The sequence below is a fragment of the Saccoglossus kowalevskii genome, chromosome 3 (genome assembly GCF_978046115.1).
Source record: "Saccoglossus kowalevskii chromosome 3, keSacKowa6.1, whole genome shotgun sequence".
Taxonomy (NCBI): Eukaryota; Metazoa; Hemichordata; class Enteropneusta; family Harrimaniidae; genus Saccoglossus; species Saccoglossus kowalevskii.
The window spans coordinates 27,101,425-27,124,196 of record NC_140643.1 but is presented as its reverse complement, the minus strand read 5'-3'; the positions used below and the strand labels follow the sequence as shown (position 1 = coordinate 27,124,196).

Sequence of the window (22,772 nt, the reverse complement as noted above, 5' to 3'; positions counted from 1 at the left end):
CACATCTGTCGCGATGGCTTATTCTTTCTTTGTTATGTTATCACTTACCGACGAGGAATCATTTGTCGCTGGCGTGGCCCTTGTGGTTTACTGATAATGGGATTGATAGCCACTGATGTATGCGGCATATCAGTCTGTGATCACAACACTATGGCAACATTGTTGAAATTTGGCGTATGACAGGCGCACCCAGTCAGATAACTGCTTAATACAATTATCATACTATAAAGTCACCGTCATGGCTGAACGTCGCAAACTGCTGGGACATATACTGTTGTATATTTCACTATGTAGAGCGGTATTTGGAATCACTACACGCACGCCGATAACGTTGATAAATAATGGATACACTGGTGTGTTGATAGCCATCCACGAACAGGTACCGGAAAATTTAGAAATTCTAAACCGGCTTCAAGTAAGTACGCAATTTTGATATCCTATTGTCAGTAGGTGGAAAACACTAGTCGCTGTCGTTTACCGAGTATAACAAAATCGGAAAGTTACAATAATCCGGAACGAATCATTGTTTGTGGATCAGTGATCGAGACAATACGTACTCAACACACGAGTAAACCGATAATATATATCACTAAGGAATGTTCAATTGATTCGAAAGATGCCTTACATGTGTTTTGTTGTGAGTAAATATTAACGACTATTTTCATCCTGTCGTAAATGCCACATTCAATCTGAGTAATACACAAGTAGTTCCTGTTGGATTGCTGTAGTATGGATATGACTCTAATTGTCCAGGAACTCACGCCATATATAGCAAGATATCGTTTTTAATGTTTGTCCGATTTAATATTCAATTTGTTCAGAAACATAGGCCATACATATATCAAGCAATCATTTTGACTAATAAGCCTACGCAATAGAACGCGTCCTCATAGTGACTAGATGGACATACGTGAGCCGAATCTGCAAATCACAGTAAACGACAACATAACACCAGGTATTCATATGACCTATTCACAAAAAGTATGGATTGCGCAATATACTTTAGCTTCTTGTCTATATATATATATATATAAATATATGTGAGTTCTTTTTATTTAGATAATGTCATTTTTTTGGTCAGAGTGCCCTCTAGTATTTGTGGGAAATCATGTTTATTTGGAATGCTCTGATTGGATGGAAGTTCGAGCCTAGCAAGGTGCGATAGAATTGTCCTGTTATGTTCAAATAAGTTCAAATATGTTCAGATTCAAATAAGCATGAACCACTAATTTGACAGGGAAGTGATACTTATAATGCAGCAAGCTGTTTTAATTGCTGTTGTGGTAGAATTTTTATATTTTCCTGTCAAATGCATTTATTGGTCAACTGAAAAATCAATATAATGTTCCCTGTAACTTAGACTCTTATTGATCAAGGCATTTTAAAATCATGGGTGTTAACTCCCCTCAATTTATGAGCCGTTGTCCCCTATAAAATAATGGTTGCACCATCATCTCGTTCTGCTCTGAATTACTTGGAGTCAAAAAAGATCCTAGAAAGTTAGTATTTATAAGCCTGTTTTTGTTTTTTTCACTGTCTTTGACTTTCCCTGTATGTTTGTTGCTATTGACAACAATTCAGTTCTTTGCAAGACTTCAGTCAATGTTTTTCTTTACTACCTACCCAGCTCCTCGTCGGGCGCTATGTAGCTGGTGTGGTATATTTATCACAGACAGTAGGGCAATTGTCACATTTAATGTGCCAGTTTATTTATATAAATAGATGCAGTTTCTTTGGCTTGAATGACATTGACTGGCTTCGTACATACAGGTATACTGGTTTACCTGTTTCTAGTTGAAATTTATTACACAAGACAGTTGGACATTTGCCACATGTCACAACACTCATTTCCAAGTGCCACAGCTCGAAACTAGTAGTCACATCTGATATTGGTTTTGTTTATATGGACATGGTAAATGGCAAACGAGATGGTCAGAAAGTAATAAAAATAATCACAGGTTTACTCCACCCACCCCACTATGAAGTAAAAGGCTGATTATAAGGCCATTTATGATGGTTTCATGTTTCTTATGGAAAACAATTTTAATTATAAACTTCTATGCTCCTGTATCCAACCGTGGGGATTCATCATACTAAACAACAGGTGTCACTATTACTAAGAAAAATGTACCTTTTTATATTAAAATTATCGATATATATATATATACTATGTGTTGTTCTAAAACAAATCATGCATAGTTACACTATATATAGGCATTATACACTGACTATCAAGTACCCATCTAATAGTCTTAATCATACTATAGTAACATGCCATTACACTTAAAACAGCCTGGCAACAGAGATGTCGTATTCCAATATCAACAAGGACAACAGCGGAATGTATCTGACGAGGTAACACGACAGGTTGTTGCCCTTTGCCATCGATACTATTTATTCAGAAGTCGGTTATTGTGTAGCAAAGTAGGCTTTCAATAAAAGTACTAGTGTCAACTTTAGTTCAGAAATGAACATATCACAGAATCCGCCCCTAGAAAGACCTCGTATGCTAACGCACACATTCACAGTAATTTTCATTTCAGCTCCTAATGTTGTCAGTTGTTTTGCGTCATTACGTAACCACATGACTTCCTTCGTCCGTTCACATGAGAACTCATGATACTGGTAAACAATGCCTTTTTTACTAGTTGACTACCATGGACTGAACAGGGGCATAAAGGTGTGAATACTATGTCAATATAACGATTTAAGAGTGTAAGCGCGTAGTTATTTGCTAAACCAAATCTTGACTCCCTACTCTGGACAAGTAGGCACATAGAATAATGATCGAAACAGTAAGAGGAAATGGACCACTATCTGAGATAAATTTGGACATATTTAATTCCCGCCACACATCTCATATTAACCGGTGTGAACTTGACCGTTAAAAACTATAATTGTAACTGTCAAGAAACGTACAATGAATTGTATAACACAGGATCACATGATTTTAATGTTTTAGTTGTATAACATTTGACCTATTGGAGGGGGAGGTCATGGTTGTTACCATTGTTGTTTGGAATTACGTTTGAGACACGTAACAGTAAGGATGTCTACTTCTCAGAATGTCTACGGATTTCTGGGCCATATTATTTTATTCTATTTGTGTTCATCCCTTTTTTTTATATCACATCATATCATTCATCATCATCACGTTTATAGATGTTTTATCTTATTTTCTGTGGTTGTCAACCCGGATGTCATCATACTAGTGCCACAAAGTGAACAAATGGTGCCTCCAGAGGCTAATGGCAGTGCGTAATATCATGAATAAATCGTGGCCTAAATGACTTAATTAGAAAAATGTACATTCTATAACATTTTAGTTATTTTTTTTCAAATTATTGTTCACAGGTTATTTTCACAGATGCCTCGCAGTACTTATATGAAGCTAGCCGTCACTACGCATATTTCCACGACGTCACCATCCTCGTTCCAGAAACTTGGAGTGACGACCCATCTTACCAACGTGCTACGTGGGAGACGTACGATATTGCAAATGTATTAGTGGACGAGGAGAATCCCCAATGGGCGCACAATCCCTACACTAAACAAACTCTTCCCTGTGGAAAGCCTGGAGAGTATATCCATATCACACCAAGGTGGATCACTGATGTCGATTTCAGTACATACTTGTGGGGAGACTCGGGTATGAATATAGTATGGTAGTGTGAAAGAATAGTTCTCTCATAGTACAATCGACGATTGCACTATTCAGCATTTACATACTTGAAAAAATATATCATATCACGTGAGATCATGAATATTTTGTTTCTTTATGGGCAACGTGATCAGTGGCCTACTAAATTACATACACATAACGTTCATTGTATGTCAAATATGTTATAGCAAAACTCACCTATTGTAATCTATTACAACTTGCAGGTAAAGTTATCGTTCACGAATGGGGACACCTTAGATGGGGTCTATTTGACGAGTATCCGTCATCTCCAGAAGAAAACTTTTATTTTGACGAAGAGGGCCGAACACAACCGACTCGGTGTTCGAAATCTGTTACCGGCGAATCACTAGATAGCGCCGATGGATGGAAGAAATGTAACACAGATTCTGATTCGGGTTTGCTGCCTGGACCAACATGTACGTTTTACCCACACCTAGATGGCAACCCTGCAACGGCATCGTATCTGTACGCAAATTACCTTGATGGGGTGAGGAATAAAAATAATTTACAAATGGACAAATCGAGCGACCATATATATTCGTTAGCTAGACTGACTGACTGACTGACTGACTGACTGACTTGGTGATTGACTTACTTAACAGTATTTAAATTACTTAAAATAATGTATTACATGATATCTCATGTTTTTATGGTTGTAATATCTAACAACATTCTCAAGCGAAATAACTGTCATAATATTCATTTTGTCAAAAAATCATTATATAATGAAACAAGGTGTATATTACGAAAGGCAGTTTGCCACATAATAGTTACCAATCGATTACCTGAAGAAGTATAAACTTATACTTATTTTTTGTTTTAATTTAAAGATTACTGATTTTTGTGACGATGATGGAGACCCAGATGCCATACACAACCAACTAGCCAACAATCAACAGAATAAACAATGTGGCCATAGAAGTAACTGGGCAGTCATGAACGATCATACCGACTTTGCTGATAATACACCACTGGGTGGTGCTGACACGTTGCCAATATTTACAATCGTAAAAGCACGTGACAGACGAACGGTGTTGATCATGGATGTGTCTGGCAGCATGTTCCTAGTAGGTTTATTATATTATACATTTACACACGATGGAATCATAAAAATCGATCACAGTTTTTCCCCTAAGAACATAGTTTATTTGCTTCTGCAGTGTTTAATTCTGAACCCTAATCGGAATGGGAATATGGGGAAAAATAGTAACATGAGTTATTTTATTAATTTATATAGAATGACAGACTGAATATGTTGGTGCAGGCAGCTACTAGGTATATCCGTCACACCTTACCCCTGGGTAGTTGGTTGGGTTTGGTGGAATTCAGTACATCGTCAAGGACTACATCATCTTTGACGCAAATAACAAACGATCAAGTGAGAGAAGATCTGATTGCATTGCTTCCTGTGCGGGCTAATGGCAATACTTGTATTGGATGTGGTATACTGGAAGGAATTCAGGTATTTCGATCAGCAGACGACATGTATTTTACAAGATTGAAGATATTAGTAAAAGAAAATACCTTAACAGAAAGTAATAACGATAAACGTTAACGATTTTTGTAACAATATTGCTCTGCTCGTATTTCAGGTATTGGAAAATAGCACAGAAGGCACAGAAGGTGGTATATTATTTATCATCTCAGATGGCGAGGAAAACATAGAACCTTATCTTAATGATGTAATGTACAACGTCACGGAAAGTCAAACTATTGTAGATACATTAGCTTTTAGCGAGCAGGCGGATTTCCAACTTACCTCCCTTTCAACAGCGACAGGTGGAAAGTCAAATTACTACTCTGAGTCACCAACATCGACGGCACTGCACGACGGATTCACTACCTGTGTTATTGACAGAGAACTAAATAGCTATGGAGCCCCGGTCCAGGTGAGCCAACTTTTTAGACTTTAGTACAACTAGTAGTTGCATGCGTCATAAAGATTAGAAATAATGTCTATATCGCGAAGGTAACCCATGGTCAGGTGGTCTCTACACCATACATATGTTTAGATCAGCGATTTGGACGAGAATAAATTTCTTGTTGATGTTTTTTGGTTGTTTCCAATCGATTGTGCATTCAAGAGTATTTATCAGTGGCGGTGGTACGGGGGGGGGGGCAAAGGGTGCAGTCGTCCCCTCGAAAAATCTTTGGGGGAGGCGTCGCCACAGTTGAAGAGGAATTCCTGCCTTGCCGCACAAAATGCAGGAAAAATAGTTATTGACCTTAAATTGAATAATGAGTCTTACTGCTAAGTTCGATAACCAATGTTTGTATACTAGTAATGAGATGAATGCAATGCATTTCGGCAATCATGAAAAAGAAGATCAAATCATGAACCTGACCATCTGGAAGCAAACACGCATGATCTAATACATTATATTTAATTTGTTACATACGTCAGTTGGTCAGTAAAGTGGAATCCATACCAGCTGCAGGTACAATAGAGAGAACTGTTTACATTGATTCAACCCTGGGTTCGGACAGCAAGTTCTTCTTTTTCATCCGAGAGTTCAGTACACCAGACAGTTCTGTAACAGTAGATCTGACGTCTCCATCAGGAGGTGTGGTTATCAATGAAGACTCTCCAGAATACAGCTATGATAAGAGAACAAAGACGACTACAATACATCTTGAGGGACAATCAGAGGTTAGACAGGTTACCTGATCCTTCCTATTAGAAGCATGTTCATATTCTATTCATAAGATATTATCCAGAAATACCTATGTTGGATTACAAAAAAATATTTATGACATGTTTGTATTCTTCTAATGTCTGTACCAACTCACCTGTCTGCCACGTACTGCAATGTTGTGTTATACATGTAACTATTCGTATTTATTTATTTCAGGTTGGTTCTTGGGCATATATAATTAGAAATGGTGATCAAAGTTCTAGGTTAATTGAAATTTCTATCGAATCAAGGTCTGGTGATAACGAAATGGGCCCAATGAAATTAACATCAAGCGTGGGTTCAGCATTGATTGATACAACGCCGCCTCAGACAGTTGTATATGCTGAACTACGAAGAGGTCACTCGGCAGTCATCAATGCCAATGTGGTAGCTACAGTTGAACGACCGGACAACAATGCTGATGTGAGACTACAACTACTGGATAATGGGGGAGGTATGGTAAAGTTAAAAGTAGAAAAGCAGCGTACGAATGATCGCGATTAGAACTTTCGCTTACTATTGGTAGAAATGTCAAAATACAATATACTTACGTTTAATTTGTGAGCGAACGTCTATAATTATTACAATTAATACGGCATTAATAGGAGACATACGTTTGGATACCCAGTGACTCGTATTCTACCATATCTAGTTTGCTCTCTCCCTTTCAATCACCTAGCTTTATTTTGTGACAATATGCCTTGAGGTATGTGTATATATATATCACTCAGTGATTTGACCAATACATTGTCAGTTGTTTTGTACTAGTTAATTGCTTGTCAATCATTTGTTTTGTGTTTTTGTTTTATTGATTGTTTGTCAGTCGTTGGCGTTATTTGTGCTCTAGGACTGGTAAATCCCCTTCTTCGGGTATACTGTGTTTTACTTCAGACCGGTCTTTATTCAGTCACGTTTATCCTTTCTCACAGGCGCTGATGTAACCAAAGAAGACGGCGTGTATTCTGCATATTTCTTGGACTTTGTAAAAACAGACGACTGTATCAATATATGTAGATACACAGTGAAAGTTGAGGCTAATGACGATTATGGTACCGCCGGTATCCAGGAATACGTAATGGGAAGCGGAGCTCTTCCCACCAACTACAGTAAGATTATGTTGTTTATATTCCATATGTATCATGGATGCTTTAAATTTAATGCAAAGTGAAGTTCATGACAATCATCGAAACTATGTCATTCATAAAGGAGGCTCTAAAATGTGTGCGATGAAGCTAGAATGTGTACTTCTTCCTTTATATTATGGTCCATTTTTTATCTACCGGATACGCTATACATTTATTGCAGGTGCGATACCGTCTAGTTTTGGCCAAGAACCAACGCCCATTGGAGAGTTTGATCGCACTGCCACTGGCGGAGTAATACAACTTGATGACACTATTGAAATTGGCGAAGAACACATGAACACAGATCTCTATCCTCCTTCTAGAATTACAGATTTGAAAATTACAAATTTTGCATATGCAGACTGTGTGCAATTGGGATGGACGGCGAGTGGCGATGACTTTGATCAGGGAACTGGTATTGTAATTTACTGTTCATAGACATTTTTTTTTTAATTTTTGATTTTGAAAATTATTGTTGGCACTTCTTATTCTATTCTTCGTATTAACGAATTGAAATTCGCGTCCGAAACTCCACAACTAATTTCAATTACCGATATTCTAAAACGCGTGTTTTTTTTCCACAGCAACATCTTATGACCTTCGTACCAGTACAACATTCTTTGAGCTAAAATCAAATTTCTCCCAATGTCTACGTATACACGACTCTGATCTAATAGAAGGCACACTGTTATCGCCGCATACAGCAGGTTCCCAGGAGTCCGTCACTGTGTCAATACCGACTACTACGAACAGAAACATGACGTACTACTTCGCAATTGTGGCCATAGACGAGGCAGCCAATCACGGTGATATATCAGTCATAGCATCGATTTCTGCTACCATGGCTGCGGGTGGAGAGACAATAGAAGATTCTACACTTGAAATGTGGCTCATTGTCCTCGTATGTCTTATCTGTGCAGCGATAATCATAATGATTATTGGCTTTGTCGCTTTCTCACTTAGCAAGAAGGGAAAAGACGAAGTAATTTCATTACAAAGTGACATCGATGTGGAGATATCGAATGAATTTATTCACACATCCCGATCTATTCATCCCATAGTGTAACCAATTTAGTTGGTCTCAATCTTTGTCATATTCTGTCTGTGCAGTGACTTGTCTAGTTTATCGTACCCCCTGCACTATTCACCCCATCGAAAGACTATATTCAGTAATATGAAAACTTGACAAAACCAGAAAACTCGACAATTTTATGTTATAGAGGTAATATGAATAGATTATTTTTCATTTGAAAATGTATCGTGTTTACAATTACACTTGGGATTTTACGTTCATAGAAGAAAAATAATAACTTAGCGCAGAACAAGTGTACACATATATAATGTACTTGTAAGTGACAGTCATAAATGTTCAGAATACAATATAGTGTATTGAGTTGAATTGTGCATATTCAACGATTGCCAACAAAAATACAGTTCAGTGTAAAGCAAAACAATTCGATACGGTGTTGGTTAACCAAATTATAGCTTGACATATTAACATTATTATTCATTAGACAGTTAGTGTATGTAGCAAAAAAAAAAACACACACACACCATTCTTCACAACATAAATCATATCGGAATTAACATTCGTAACCATTCAGTCTATGGTATGTGTGTCTGTCAGTCTGTTATTGTTTTATTGTTCTATATTGGCAAATCAAATCTCCCTTTAGTGTGTCGTTTTTGCATGCAACATATAATTGCACAAAGCAGAGCAATAACAACGATGGAAGAAACGACGATAATTAGTATTAGTGCAGTAGTTGTCAATTTACTTTTAGTGACGTTCTGTCTGGGAGTAGTCAGTGTAGTATTTGGCCACAGGACATCCGACTCTGAGGTTGATGCTACTGTGCTTGTTACTGGTGGTACATACACGAATGTGGTGAATACAACATTAGACGGTTTCCCTTGGTTACCAGCTGTGTCGATGGCTCTAACAGAGAAAGCGTGGGTTCGGTTATTATGTGTTGCATCCATTATAACCACGATTGATTCACGAGATCTGGCTACCTGTGGAGACGATAGATTTCCCACAAGAAGATCGTCGTTTGTCACCTGGCTAGCGTTGTCAAAATTATCGTATAGTTCATCAACACCTGTAGATCTTCTCAAGTCATAACTGTCAACTGAAAATAGAAAGACAACTTCATTTAGGGATTGTAATACCAACATAAAAAATGAACATTTATTTCTACTATGGTAACTTAGAACTGGTGAATGGTGTGGTTGCCTACCCCTTCCTCTATCGTAGTCATCGCCTACAGCTGTCCATGCCAATCTGATAGTACCATTGTCATATGATTGCTCTTCAATCTTCAGATCTGTTATACGGGACGGTGGATATATATCTTTTGGGGCTGTGCCAGATGGAGGCCCTCCCTCCACGTCAAATGCACCACCTGAAGTAGTTCTTGTAAACAAATCAGCAGTTACCAGTTTCGAAGTTCTTCGAATATCTAGTCATTGAAATTAATTATATAATAAAACGATGCATGAATCCTAACCTCAAAATTAATATAATCCGATTTCTATAGTGCTGTAGGATGCGACTGTTACCTGACTGAATTAACATAAAAATATGAAGAAACAACATAATTATCAATGTGCTAGGTTGTTTGATAAGATAATGGGTTGGTGTATATTCTAGATAGGTAAGTACTGGTGTGGCAACGAATGTACTAAAAAATGAGTTTGAGTTACCATGGCTATCCAATTCTTTCGATCAGGTACAAATATGTCATTTATTCGTATTTCCTTTTTTTACACAATATTTACATAATTATTTTGTGAACTTTAAAGAAATTGCTTACTTGGATTCATAGGTAATGCTCCATTCAAAGTTTCATATGATTTAATCATTGCAGTGCCATCTGTATTTCTGACATTGATTTTCACTCCATATCTGCATGTTCCACTGCATGGTGTGTAGTCCAGAAAGTATGCTGAATACACGCCGTCATTTGCTATAATATCACCGCCTGTATGGACATAGTGTATAACATACGTTATTGTCCACGTTATTATATTTTAAAAGGCATCCGTCGTCGCGCTGCGCATGTGCGAAATTTGTGTTGAGAAACATTAATTTTCCCATAATCCAATGCGCTCTTCTAATGGAAATCACAAATATGAAGTTTGACCTGGGCGCGACTTGCACTGATTAAGACCGGTAACTCCGTCGACACCTTCCAATTACCTAAACATACCTTATTAAAGCTTAGTAACGTCCCCGTTTGTACTCGTTGATCTGCGTAGTCAAAGTCGCCATCTTTTTTTTATATGAGACATAGATCTCGCACATGCGTGGCACAACCACTATCACCCATTAACATCGATTTTTTTTTTAATTTTGATATTTTCCTTTATATAATCACTCAAGCATACACGTCTTACCATCGTTGTAACGACACATATTGGATTCATTTTAATATAGTTGAATTAGCTTTTAATATAGTTGCGATATTAACTCAATTAAAACGCGTTTCTACATAGTTTAATTAAATTCAATTACAATGCAATTTAACTTAAAAGTTGAATATCCTGTGACTTAACATAGAAATGATTGCGAAGCTTAGTTTTAGTAAAGAGCGTAGGTATGGTACAATTATATTAACAATAATATAAATTGTACCATACCTTTCCTCTTTACTGAACCTAAGCTACGCAAACCCGACTTAAATTCGATTAAATATTAATATAAAATATGAAAATAATGTGGCTCATCACTTGGTAGGTGTAAAATTAGGAACAAGTCAAAACGTTAATAAGACAAACGCAAGCACATGCGTATACGACGCACGTGCACGTACAGCACTGGTTGTAAATCGCACATTACCTACCTACGCCATTGTCTAATAACGTTAAGACTTCTTTGCCATTGTTTGGTGTATCAACTATCCCAATGACTTGGGCACCAACGACAGGGGAATATCCTTTTCTCACTTCCGCTCTGAGCACTAGCTCGGGGTCTAAGCCATAACTCAGTGTAGTTTTGCTCAATCTTCCTAAAACTCGAATAGGTTCGTCATCTTCATTTTGCATTCGGGATTCTACTATTATTTTTATAGTGTCTGAGGTGCCATTGGTATTATAAATAATATACGTCCACACGCCAGCCTGTAAAGTATAATAACACACTGATTTATTAACATTATTTTGTGATTAGCCACTATTGAACTTGATGCCCGTGATAATCCGTTGTGTTACTTAGCGACAGACATCCCATGGCGTTGTATAGATAATTGTAGGCCAGATTTTTACGGACGTCGTCCAACCACCACCACCACCGCCATTTTTGTTCAGTAGTCGAGGAAGTGCCCGTGTATATTTCTAGTTCTTGGAACATGGCTGCATTGCATTGTTGATTACAATCTGCACGTAGACACACATATGTACATTTGTAGAATTGAACAGAATAAACATATTCTCCCATTAACTTTCGACTTTTGAGGAAGCCTAAATTTCAATTGTATGAAAACATGTATTACCTCTGCTATGCCTTGTATTTCGATAGTGACCCTACGTTGGTCCTCATGGACGGAATACCCAATGTAGTATTTATCAATCCGTACTGCAGTGGGAGAGAGAAGAGCAACATCCAAAACTGTTTCCAGAAATATGAACGAGAATACAGTTCGATTTCCTAGACTTGAATCCAGGATAAGTGTATCTTCGTAGGTCATCTCACTAGTTGTTAGTGATATCACATTTGATTCCAGCTATTATAAAGAATAGAGACATTTTATTGTTATCCAGTATAAAATTGTAATTACTAATATACTAGCAGTAAATTGTATCGTAGTTTTGTCTTCCCAAACTACACATTGTTGACACTGTGTGGGTGTATGTGTTATTAATATATATAATGGTGGTAATTACAATGAAAAACTTACTGTGATTGGTATGATATCTGAGTTTCCCAAGGGATTGTCAGTAATGGTTGCTGCTAATGAATCGATAAAAGCCGTTGAATGATCATTGTCTGGTACATATTCGTACAAACCACCTGTAGTATCTGATAAATTTCGAAGTATAAACTGTGCAAATTCTGTGTAAGCAATCGTGTCTATACGAACACCCGAGTCGTAGATATCTGGCATTACACTCGCGATAGATGGATCAGCATTTTCAACACCGTCAGTGATAAGTAAGAATGATGCCCCTTCTGAAGCCACATTGCCATTTTCTAATACCTAGTGAAAATACGAAGATAAAACTTATGATATGAGTAACTGTGATATTCGCATTGTTACATTGTTTAATCTGGGCATAGTTGCTTTCATGAATATGCGCGTACAAGCTTTATACTGTACATTGTTACAAGGTTGAATGACAAATAGATATAAACCAGTCGGACATATGACACTGTAAACTGGATTGAAAGGGCGTCCATTGTCATGTATATTAATTAACATCGCCCACTCTCTATTATGTAACCTAGTTTATGCGTCCATTTATCATCACACTACATTTTTTCGTAGATGCATTTCGACTGCATTCAGAGAACAGTTGAACGCAGTCAGAGAACACCGCTATGAATACCGCAAGTTCGGCACTTGTGTAGTCGTAGTTGTAAGTCACGCGTGTGTGTCATATATTATTCTTCTGACAGTTTGATTTTTGTTTGTAAAATGACTCCAAGTTTACATTATAGTGACAATCGCCATATGGTACGAACGTGTGCTTAGTCACATGGAATTTCAGTGAAATGAAAACGAAAACGTTCTCCGACATCTCTGACATTTCTGTAAATTGATATACGCAATTTATTCGACTCTAACTAAAACAATTGGTTTATATCTGTGAACTATTGCGAGTAGTCTCGGTGTGAGCAATCAAACAGTGTACACCGATATAATATTCCAACAGGTTTGCTCTAGACAATACAGAAACCGCGCACAAACTAACCATCTACTGATATTACCTGAAGAGCAAGTTCCAATCCAGCTCCAATACTAGTTGTTCCACTAGCCACCTGTGGGACATTTGATGCAATTTCATAACGCTGGAATCCATATTTTATTTCTGTCATGCCAGCAAGAATAACTGCAGTAGATGAGAAACCAACAATTCCTACAAAACTACCATCTTCGATCTTGGTATCAATGAAATACGTTGCCGTCTGATACAGTCTTTGAATGCGATTTCCCTGTTGTAATATGGTGTTAGTAATAAATCAGTTCGAAAACATGAATGCCACAATATGTTCACATCACAAGAAGTAGTTCCTTGCAAGTGAATTTACATTTTTCTATGACTATATCTCATAGAACAACTCGAGAATTGTTCTGTTGACAGAATCGTTGTAAATTATCGTACTGACTGATATAAATTGCACCTGCGATCCTGAGAATGTGATCTGAGAACTTAATTACTCGTCTGACATAGTTGCTTTAAAACTTACAGCCATACTGCCAGATGTGTCAAGTACCAAGACAACTCTTCGAACTTCACTTCGCTTGATGATAAAATTGGGGGACGTATCATCAATTACTATAGCCGGGTTGTTACCATTTTTAAAGTCACTATGCTCTGCCATGACTTCCCATGCACTCTTCCCTTCGCAAATATCATTCTGTCTGTTTGGGGCCATTCGGTTGTGTTGACCAGACGGATCCGACTGGTTGCCATGACAGAATTCTTCAACCTGGAGAGTATAAATTACAAACAATCGAATGTAGCAATTTTGTCATTTACAAACACATATACATTATATATAATCTATAATCACTTGGTATGTCCTTGCAATTGTGCTGATGTATGTAGGACGTACACATGTGCTGATATTTGAATAATTATGACATCAGTACACTCGTGTGGTACTTCATCAAGTTGTAGGAAATGCATGACTAGAATGTGCGAATCTAATTCACAAGAAGGTATCGTTTTCATTATTTCTGTTATAGGATAGAAGAGGCGGGTTTAATTAAAACATCGATATATGATGTATTACGATGTACACGCAATTCAAAACATTTATCACTATTGTTTTTTTCTATGACAAGTTCACTCTGTTGGTCGTGGCGTAGCGTCTGGTAGGCCAAACCTAATCTACATGCCCAAGTTGGTCAATTATGCAGCTATGTAATTTATGTAATTCATGTTTTCATTTAATCCTCAAGAACAATGAACACCTGAATATCATGAAAGCTTATATACATGGTTAAGGGGTCATTAAACTATTCAGACAATTTCAACTTCCTCGACTATTACGCGAACACAAGACGTATCGAGCTTATAGCTATATCATTTGTATCTTTGTGTTTATCTATTTTATCTGCAATGCGCCCGTGTTGTATGTCCTATAAAAAACTAGCAATTACTTGGCAATGACTGAATATTAATCGTTAGTGTCGCAATGAATGCAGAAACATGATTGTGACTTACCGATGTAATCCACTGTGCAAACATAATAGACGATTTGATCGGTAAGTCAACGGGTTGCGTAGGATCTGGGTGAAATGTACAGTTGGGCAATGGTAATCCATCTGCGCCTCTCTCACTACATGGCTCGCTCCCATTTATCAAGGAATGACAGGCAACAGGACGAAGTTCATTTGAGTCTAAATAGAAATGGCTCTTGTCTTCGTCTACTGTGTATTCATCAAATAATCCCCAACGTAAGTGTCCCCATTCATGTACTACGACTTTGTCTAAATAAAAGGATACATAAAGGCAATGATTATTTTAGACTGAATGTCTTAGATAAATTGATGCTATAATGACATCAAGTGAATACGAAGAGAACACAGCGTTAAGTTAATTTCAATCTTGCCCGAACAATCGATAGATGCACTTATCGTCCAACAGGCAACCCATAAGAACAAAATAATGTTCACAGCGCAAATGAATTAAATTGTGAATTTCTCGGTATTCAGACCAACGACATTTAATCTAGTGTTTACTACGGGGTTTCATACTGCTGGGCAGCGAATATACATATTTTCAGTCTTTTTACATACAAGTTGTTCGTCAGCTTTGGCGTCAAACTATCGTGTTGTGAACGAGGAGTGATTTTTTTGGTACCATTCAACAATCTCCTTGTTACACAGTCCATTTATGCCAATTTTACTTTGGGTTTGGGACAATTCAACAATACAATAAACCTTGAATAATATTAAAACAACTATATTTGCTTGAGTTCATAATACGGTTTACGTGTATTCCTCTTGACGTTCATGGCTTATAATAGCCTAGGTAATTCAGCGATTCTAATCCAGAAATTTCTAGTTGCTTTTGGGTTTATATCACGGCAGTCAAACGAGTATGGTAGGCCAAGTGTAATATTCATTAAGCGTATTTATGTGCAAGATTTTACATTCCGATTTATAAATGACATATCTATATTCATAAAACCTTCACTTGTATTTGTAAAATCTCTATTTGTATTTGTAAAATCCATATTTGTATTCGTAAAATCTCCTTTTGTATTTGTAAACTTACCATTTAGTTTTGTGAAATTTTCATTTATACTCGATCGATTTGTATTCATGAATCATCCACATGTATTTGTATGTGTAAACTGGATTGAAAGGGCGTCCATTGCCATGTATATAAAAATGAACATAGATGACACTATTTTGGTAGAAATATACATTTCTATTTGTAAAACATCCGTTGAATATACTACAAGTGAACGCTGAGGGAGCTCTTCGTCATTGACTCGAATTCAACGCGATGATTCAACCTGAAGGTTTCGACATGGTGGCAAGGGCCAACTCGCATTGGGTGTTTTGCCAAGCCAAATAAAGTGACACTGTAAATGTGCTTTCGTGCCACGGTGTTTTGATTTCCTAATGTCCAGGCGCAACAGATTTTAGGCTTCGTCTGTTAGTGTACACTACATCGTCGTAGTACAGACTGGACCTAAACGCTGTGGTGCAAACCCTATAAATTGATCATTACGCTTGACGAAGGCAGTCATGCGGTCGCGTAACATTACGACACAGTCCCGTTATCTATACTACAGCGATTCATTTAAGAAAATGATCAAGAAATACTGGACGTATGAACATATAGCTGCAGTTCTATAGCTCGCTTGGTTTCGATTGGTTATTTCGTTCGTCGTGGTGTTAACGCGAAACCAGGGAGCTACAGTTCTATTCTTAATGAACATACTGATGTGTTGATTTCGTGTATTAAGTTAGAAGTCTATTCAAAAATGCAAATATCTTGAACTTATTATTTTTTTTTGCAATAAATTGTACTTCCGGGCAATATTAGGATATTGACTTTAAACAAAGTAGATGGTCACTAGCACTAGTGAATGATGGGGTAGTTTTTGTTGATCAAAGCTGTGAGTTTTAAAAAGTGTAAAAAAATGCAATTTGTCTTTAACATTGTGCTCTATAGAATTGCTCTAAAAACAGCGATTTTCTGAAAAATATTAGGACAAATTCGTCAAAATACATAAATGTAACACACAAAATAATGATATTTTATGGTGCCATGATAGCTTCATGATTTTAATAATAAAAAATGACCATTGTCAATGAGTTGGCTTCTCCAGAGTACGCTATCGGCCAGACGATCTATGAAGCTATAATGATTATTACACAAGAATGATTTCCGACCGAAGTTCCGATCGTGTTGCGCGATATGTTCTTGTGCGTGCATGGTATAACTCCCTATACTATGTGCTATTGTGACGACGGCTTCCTATATTACAATACTATCGTACAAGGCTTTTCTAACAATTCCCTATATTGTCATCGTGTTTAACATGGATTTCTAAGCTAAACATGCCTATTGTGCAATGCCTTCAGATCTTATATCCTGCTATCATGTAACAGTTGAATTATGTCTTCTCGTGAATGCATTGCAGATTTATTTGTAAAATCAATACTTACACTCATATTTAATACTCGGTACATGATACGTTTACGAAACTGAAGTGGATCACAATATGCACCAACAAGATACGTCGACAGGAGTCATCCGTTGACACCTGACAGCCCAGGCAGCTGCATGTAAATAGCCTTTAATGGTCCAAGCTGACCCTGTATTACATTAGGCCTGGCCATTCAAGCCCGCTGGAAGTGTTAAATTCCACGGTGGTCGAATTTCGTATCTTTATTATTATTATAGTAAAAGCGATGGAAATAGTCTTATTGATTTATTTAGATTGTCAGCTCTCCGTGAACTTCTCCCATCTTTAAAGGGCGGTGATCGATTTTCCTCTCACTCCAATGCGCGCTTCTAAGGAAATCCCGAGTACGAGTTTTGATTAATTATCACCGATGACTATATCGACATCCTCAATTCACCAAAAGAAATTACCTAATTTAAGCTTGGTAACGTCTAAGTTTGTATTCGTTTGGCCGCTCAATAGTCAAACTCGCCATCTTTGTTTATTTATGAGACCCGTATTTTGCGCATGTGTGGCACGACGACAACCGCTCTTTAATACATGCAAAATCTCTGCTCTCCACACTCACGAATTGCGCAAGCATGTCGTTTTACGAATACAAATATTGTACGTATACAATATTTTACCAATACGTGACGGATGGTGATTTTACAAGTACAAAACAAAAAGAAATGATGGTTTTCACGCATACAATGAGAGATATTACAAGTACAGTTTAACAAACACAAATTGTAGTTTTCCGAATACAAATGCATAGTTTACAAATTAATATAAATGGAGATTTTACGAACACAAATGACTATTTTTTAGTAGATGGAAAGTTCACGAATACAAATAGAGATTTTACAAATAGAAATGGAAATTTTATGAATACTAACAGGGATTTTACAAACACAAATGTGAGTTTTAAAAGCACAAATAGATGTTTTACGAATATAAATAATGCATAAACTAAGTTTAAGCAACCTACATGTAAAACTATCCAATTATCTTACCAGGAGGTCCTAGATTACTCGGAATCGACACATTAGTAAAAAACGTGTCAGTCATTTGAACATATTGACCGGATTCTCCGCAAAAGCCGACTTGGTGTGCATATGGCCTGTCTCCGGCAGTTCTATTTTTGTCGACTCGGAAATGAGCCGATTCGTATGCCTCAGTAGTAGCCATTGTATACCCAATATATTCTGACCATTCTTTTGGCACCAGTATAGTTATATTTCGAAAATAAACACGATTATTCGTTGCCCTATATAGAAATGCCGATGCTTTGGTGAATACATCCTAGAAAACAAAAACATATAAAAACAAAACACGAACGTCGTTTTAGGAAGCAATTTTTCATCACAAATGGATACCAATGTGATGCCAGCTACACACACACACACCTTGTAAGGATATTATCACCGGATAGTACAACTAATATTGGTTTGATGGTGCGGTGAGATTCATGAGTCAATTGGGTGTGTTTGTCATTTTGATGACAAATTATTTAATAATAAAAAATATATAAATGTTGAAAATGGCGATCATAATGTACAATTATTTATAGTATTGTAAATTTCAACAATCAAAGATATTTATCCAAATTTAGATAATTTGTAATGTCACATTTTTGCCAATATCTTTGTTGCGCTGTAGATTTTGAGTTTGTGTTAAAATTCTTTCTTTCCAAAATTGCACAAACACATAATTGTAGCTTTCTAGTGGTGGTTTTCAATAGCGGAGATCAGTTGATTAACACGTCTTTCTGAACGCGGATTGATTGATACTATTGTTGTGTTTATAACAATTGATTTCCGATCTACCTCGCCTGCTGGGAACAACATATATTACGACCATAGCAACGTCTCTACTTTATTTGAATGTGAATTTATGAATCTCGGCTATGCGCGTTTATTTTATTGATATACAGGACACAAATATATAATGTGAGCTTCTATAATTAGATGTGAATAGTATTTTTGATCCAAAATTATAAGCATATGTTCATTAACAAATAGAAAAGAAGTATAGATAAACACATCTGGGTAAGGATATCCTTGATAACAGAATAGTTGGGTTGAGGTAGCGGGACTATTATTTGCATACTTGTTTTCATCTTCTAATTGTGACTATATGATTACAATAGACCCAGGAAAGTATATATTTTTAGAATCGCCAGACATTAAGCTTTTCAAAAGTGTGTTTTTCATGCCCGTATCCGCATTCTACGATGTTTTACTCAATCAAAGGTAAAAAAATACTTTTTCTGTAAAAAAATAATTACGCATTTATGCTGGTGATAAGAAGTTTTTTTTTCACTTTTCCTAGTTGTTCAATAATCTAGTAAATTGAATGTGTCTTGTCAGTTTTATTCAAGCAACGCGTTTTAAAAAGTAGTGTGCTGAAATTTGAATTACTGTTTTAGTCGCATTGCCCCCAGCTCAAACCACAAAACGTTGGTAAAAAATCGATGAAATAGTTTGTCCTCTTTGTTCCTCTCATTGTCACCTTAAAGTTGTGAAAATGTGGTGTTAATCTGACAACAATAAGCATACGTTATTTTTTGAAAAACATAAACTCCTAGAAATCGTCCATGAAGTCACAGCAAAGATTTTCAAGCTAGTTTATCTGCACAAGCGATTTGTTTTCACATCAAGGTCTGTTTTAACATGCATACAAATGTGTAAGGCTATTGGAAACCAAAAAATAAAGCAATGGGATAGCTATAGTTCGATAAAATCGGCAGATGAAAACACCAAAATCAATGATTTTTTTCAGTGGCTGTGTGACCTTGTGTCTGACACATTTATATGCAAATGACTAATATGTGAAATAAACAGGGGCGGAAACAAACCACTCAAATGTTTGGAAACACTCATTGTGTGTCAGATAGCTACTGATAACACATCCTAACATTGCCTTGTCTTGAGTTTGTCTTTGAAACTTATAGGCACACGGATTAAACCTGTATTGTTGATTTTGGAAAACACTACTGAGGCTGCCTTGCTTCCCTTCAGAAAATCTACATTTTAACCAACTTACATGACATTCTATGTTATGTTGAATTTATCATATGAAAGTTTATAGTGCATTTCATCAAGTAATACATAAATGTGAAAATCGTAATTTTCAACACAAATAATAATCTCGCTACCTTAAGTTGACAACTTCAAAATGCAAATTGCATGAGAGCAAAAGCAACATATTAAAATACATTTGTTAGCTTTATTACCAAACGCTTCAGCGTGGTATTAAAAGTTTGTTTTCAGGGGTGGGTGATACCAAGGCGGAAAATGGATGCACATATAGGGGGTAATTTATGGAATTGCAATAGAGAGGGTTCAGGCCGAAATGCAATATATAGTGTTTTCATGTTTCGTCTGATATTTCTGTGGTATTCTGCTGCTGTAAGTAATGCAAGATTTGTTCCGAAATTCAGTGTGTTGTGTGCACTCCAGGCTTATTAGTTTTTTGCTGAAAACACCCCTATTTTATAATGGCAGATTCGAATAGTTTCACTCCCACTGGGAAATCTGCATTGTTGGTTGAATGAGAGCTAATTAAACACATTTTCCAGATCGGCGAAAAAGTATGCAACAGCCAATTTTAATTCTTTATTCTACTGTAAAATGTTGCCTTTGATAGATAAGGACATAACGTTTTTACTCCACGTTATATTGATGTATTTAAAACTACGGATCACTTGCAAAATGCAGATATTTAGAACGAATCATCTCGCGTGCGTATTAGAGCTCTTCCGGGATATAAAATAATTTTTGTGTTCCTACTGTCAAGACCGAATGTCCGTTCTCAGTACCTAGATCGTCTCAAACAATCGGTGGGGTGCGTTGTTTATTTTTTTTTGATAACTGTATACCGATCACTGTAGACAATATTGTTAATTCAACGACACAAAATGTATACGGTTAGTTCACAGAAGGACTACAAACGATCAATATAACTGACTAAACCTAAGGCAATATACAACTCTTAAAATACTTTAGTGGTGAACTGAGTTCACTAGGACGTTTAACGCAAGCAATACAATGTCTCACCTTTATATTCTCTATCAGATCCCCAACTCCGGATACATCAGCATGTATCGCCACCACAATACCGTCATAACCGTTGTCGCTAATTGTAATGCTTTCACGTGCGTGAACACAGTATATGGCGATTAGAAGCAGCGTGGAAGGCATGTAACGCACCATCTTGTGAAACCCAGCGTCTGGCTGTTTTTGTTCATATATGGTTAAGATAGTTTATTTCCTTGTTCCCTTTCAAAGCAAACAATAACGGTTTTACCATTAGGAGCTGGGGGCGTGAACTACTGTGCTCATTGTTGTTTGTTTTGAACTAGATTTGGTTTAACCTGATTATATTGCTAAATATTTTGTTTGATTTTCTTCATGGAGTATATGTTTTATCAATATGTTGTTACTGTAATTTTCACTGCAGATTGTTTTTCGAAGTCACCTGATTTGGAATCCCCAGTGTTTCTAGTGGTCCAACCACCACGTCACAAACACTGAGTCTTATTATGTTACTCACCTATTGACCTTCGAGTCTCAAGAGCCCACTTGCTAAATACTATTTTTGCCGAAAAGGGGTAATGGGTTTTTTTGTCAGGTATGCAGAGAACAATATTTGCTTACTACTTGTGTTTAAACTGCGGCATTTTATTTGACGTAAATAAATGTTGCACAACTGTAGTATTATCCAAGACATGTGTCCACTTTAAAGTATAGATTAGTACAATGACTCGCCATATAATATATAGCACTCCAAAACTGCATGTCAAAACTGCAAGTATTTACAGGTCCAAATGAAATGCTGTGATGAAAACAAATTGGATAAATTTACCCGCTGAAAATATACAGGAGGACGGGAATGAAAAGCGTAGGTAGATTGGAAGATAAATCAAAAATAAAATAGGGCCAAGAATTGATAACTGTGGGATCATGTCATTTCCATAAGGGACGATGTCGTAATTTAAATGGTAACTGGTTGTAAGCGATTTGATGTATATTTATGGAAAAATAGCATGATCTATTGTACACTCATAATATGTTGTCTGCTATGTCAGTTTGGGTTTGTTTTGTGTTAAAGTGTTTACGAAGGCCGAATTGTGTATCTCAAATATATTGTATTTATCTAGATTCGCTGCGATATAGAGACAATTACGACCCGTTGGATTCGTTTTTAGGAATACACTATACTGTTTTACGACGGTCTAATACCAACTCACGTTCCTTGTTGGTTGTTGAACTATCTTGTTTTCGCCATAAAACAAGAAAGGTGCGATTTCTATACGGTGTATTATGTCAAAAAGTCATCATAAAGTCGATGCTTTTTGATACCTGTATAACCATTGTTTCTGATTATAGTCGAAGTCGAATTCATCTTAGACATCTCCATTGTACCTTGAAAAT

General features: G+C 36.7%; 2 protein-coding genes across 2 annotated transcripts; one reads left to right on the top strand and one right to left on the bottom strand.

Annotated features, from left to right (window-relative positions):
• Positions 1 to 238: 238 nt before the first annotated feature.
• On the top strand, positions 239 to 8,547 carry LOC102808078 (calcium-activated chloride channel regulator 4A-like). Its single transcript, XM_085497422.1, has 11 exons — positions 239 to 415; positions 3,355 to 3,649; positions 3,886 to 4,169; positions 4,513 to 4,749; positions 4,920 to 5,144; positions 5,275 to 5,571; positions 6,087 to 6,332; positions 6,535 to 6,811; positions 7,287 to 7,463; positions 7,663 to 7,896; positions 8,066 to 8,547. The coding sequence occupies exons 1-11, from the start codon at positions 239 to 241 to the stop codon at positions 8,545 to 8,547; spliced, it is 2,931 nt and encodes a 976-aa protein (XP_085353548.1).
• Positions 8,468 to 21,564, bottom strand: LOC100368315 (calcium-activated chloride channel regulator 1-like). The gene is made up of 11 exons (XM_085497421.1): positions 21,396 to 21,564; positions 18,351 to 18,639; positions 14,874 to 15,139; positions 13,891 to 14,133; positions 13,411 to 13,635; positions 12,380 to 12,679; positions 11,975 to 12,205; positions 11,327 to 11,603; positions 10,298 to 10,465; positions 9,722 to 9,943; positions 8,468 to 9,613 (listed from the first exon to the last, which is right to left on the bottom strand). Exons 1-11 carry the CDS (start codon positions 21,549 to 21,551, stop codon positions 9,129 to 9,131), a joined length of 2,862 nt encoding a protein of 953 aa, XP_085353547.1. The 5' UTR covers positions 21,552 to 21,564; the 3' UTR covers positions 8,468 to 9,128.
• Between the last annotated feature and the right edge of the window lie 1,208 nt (positions 21,565 to 22,772).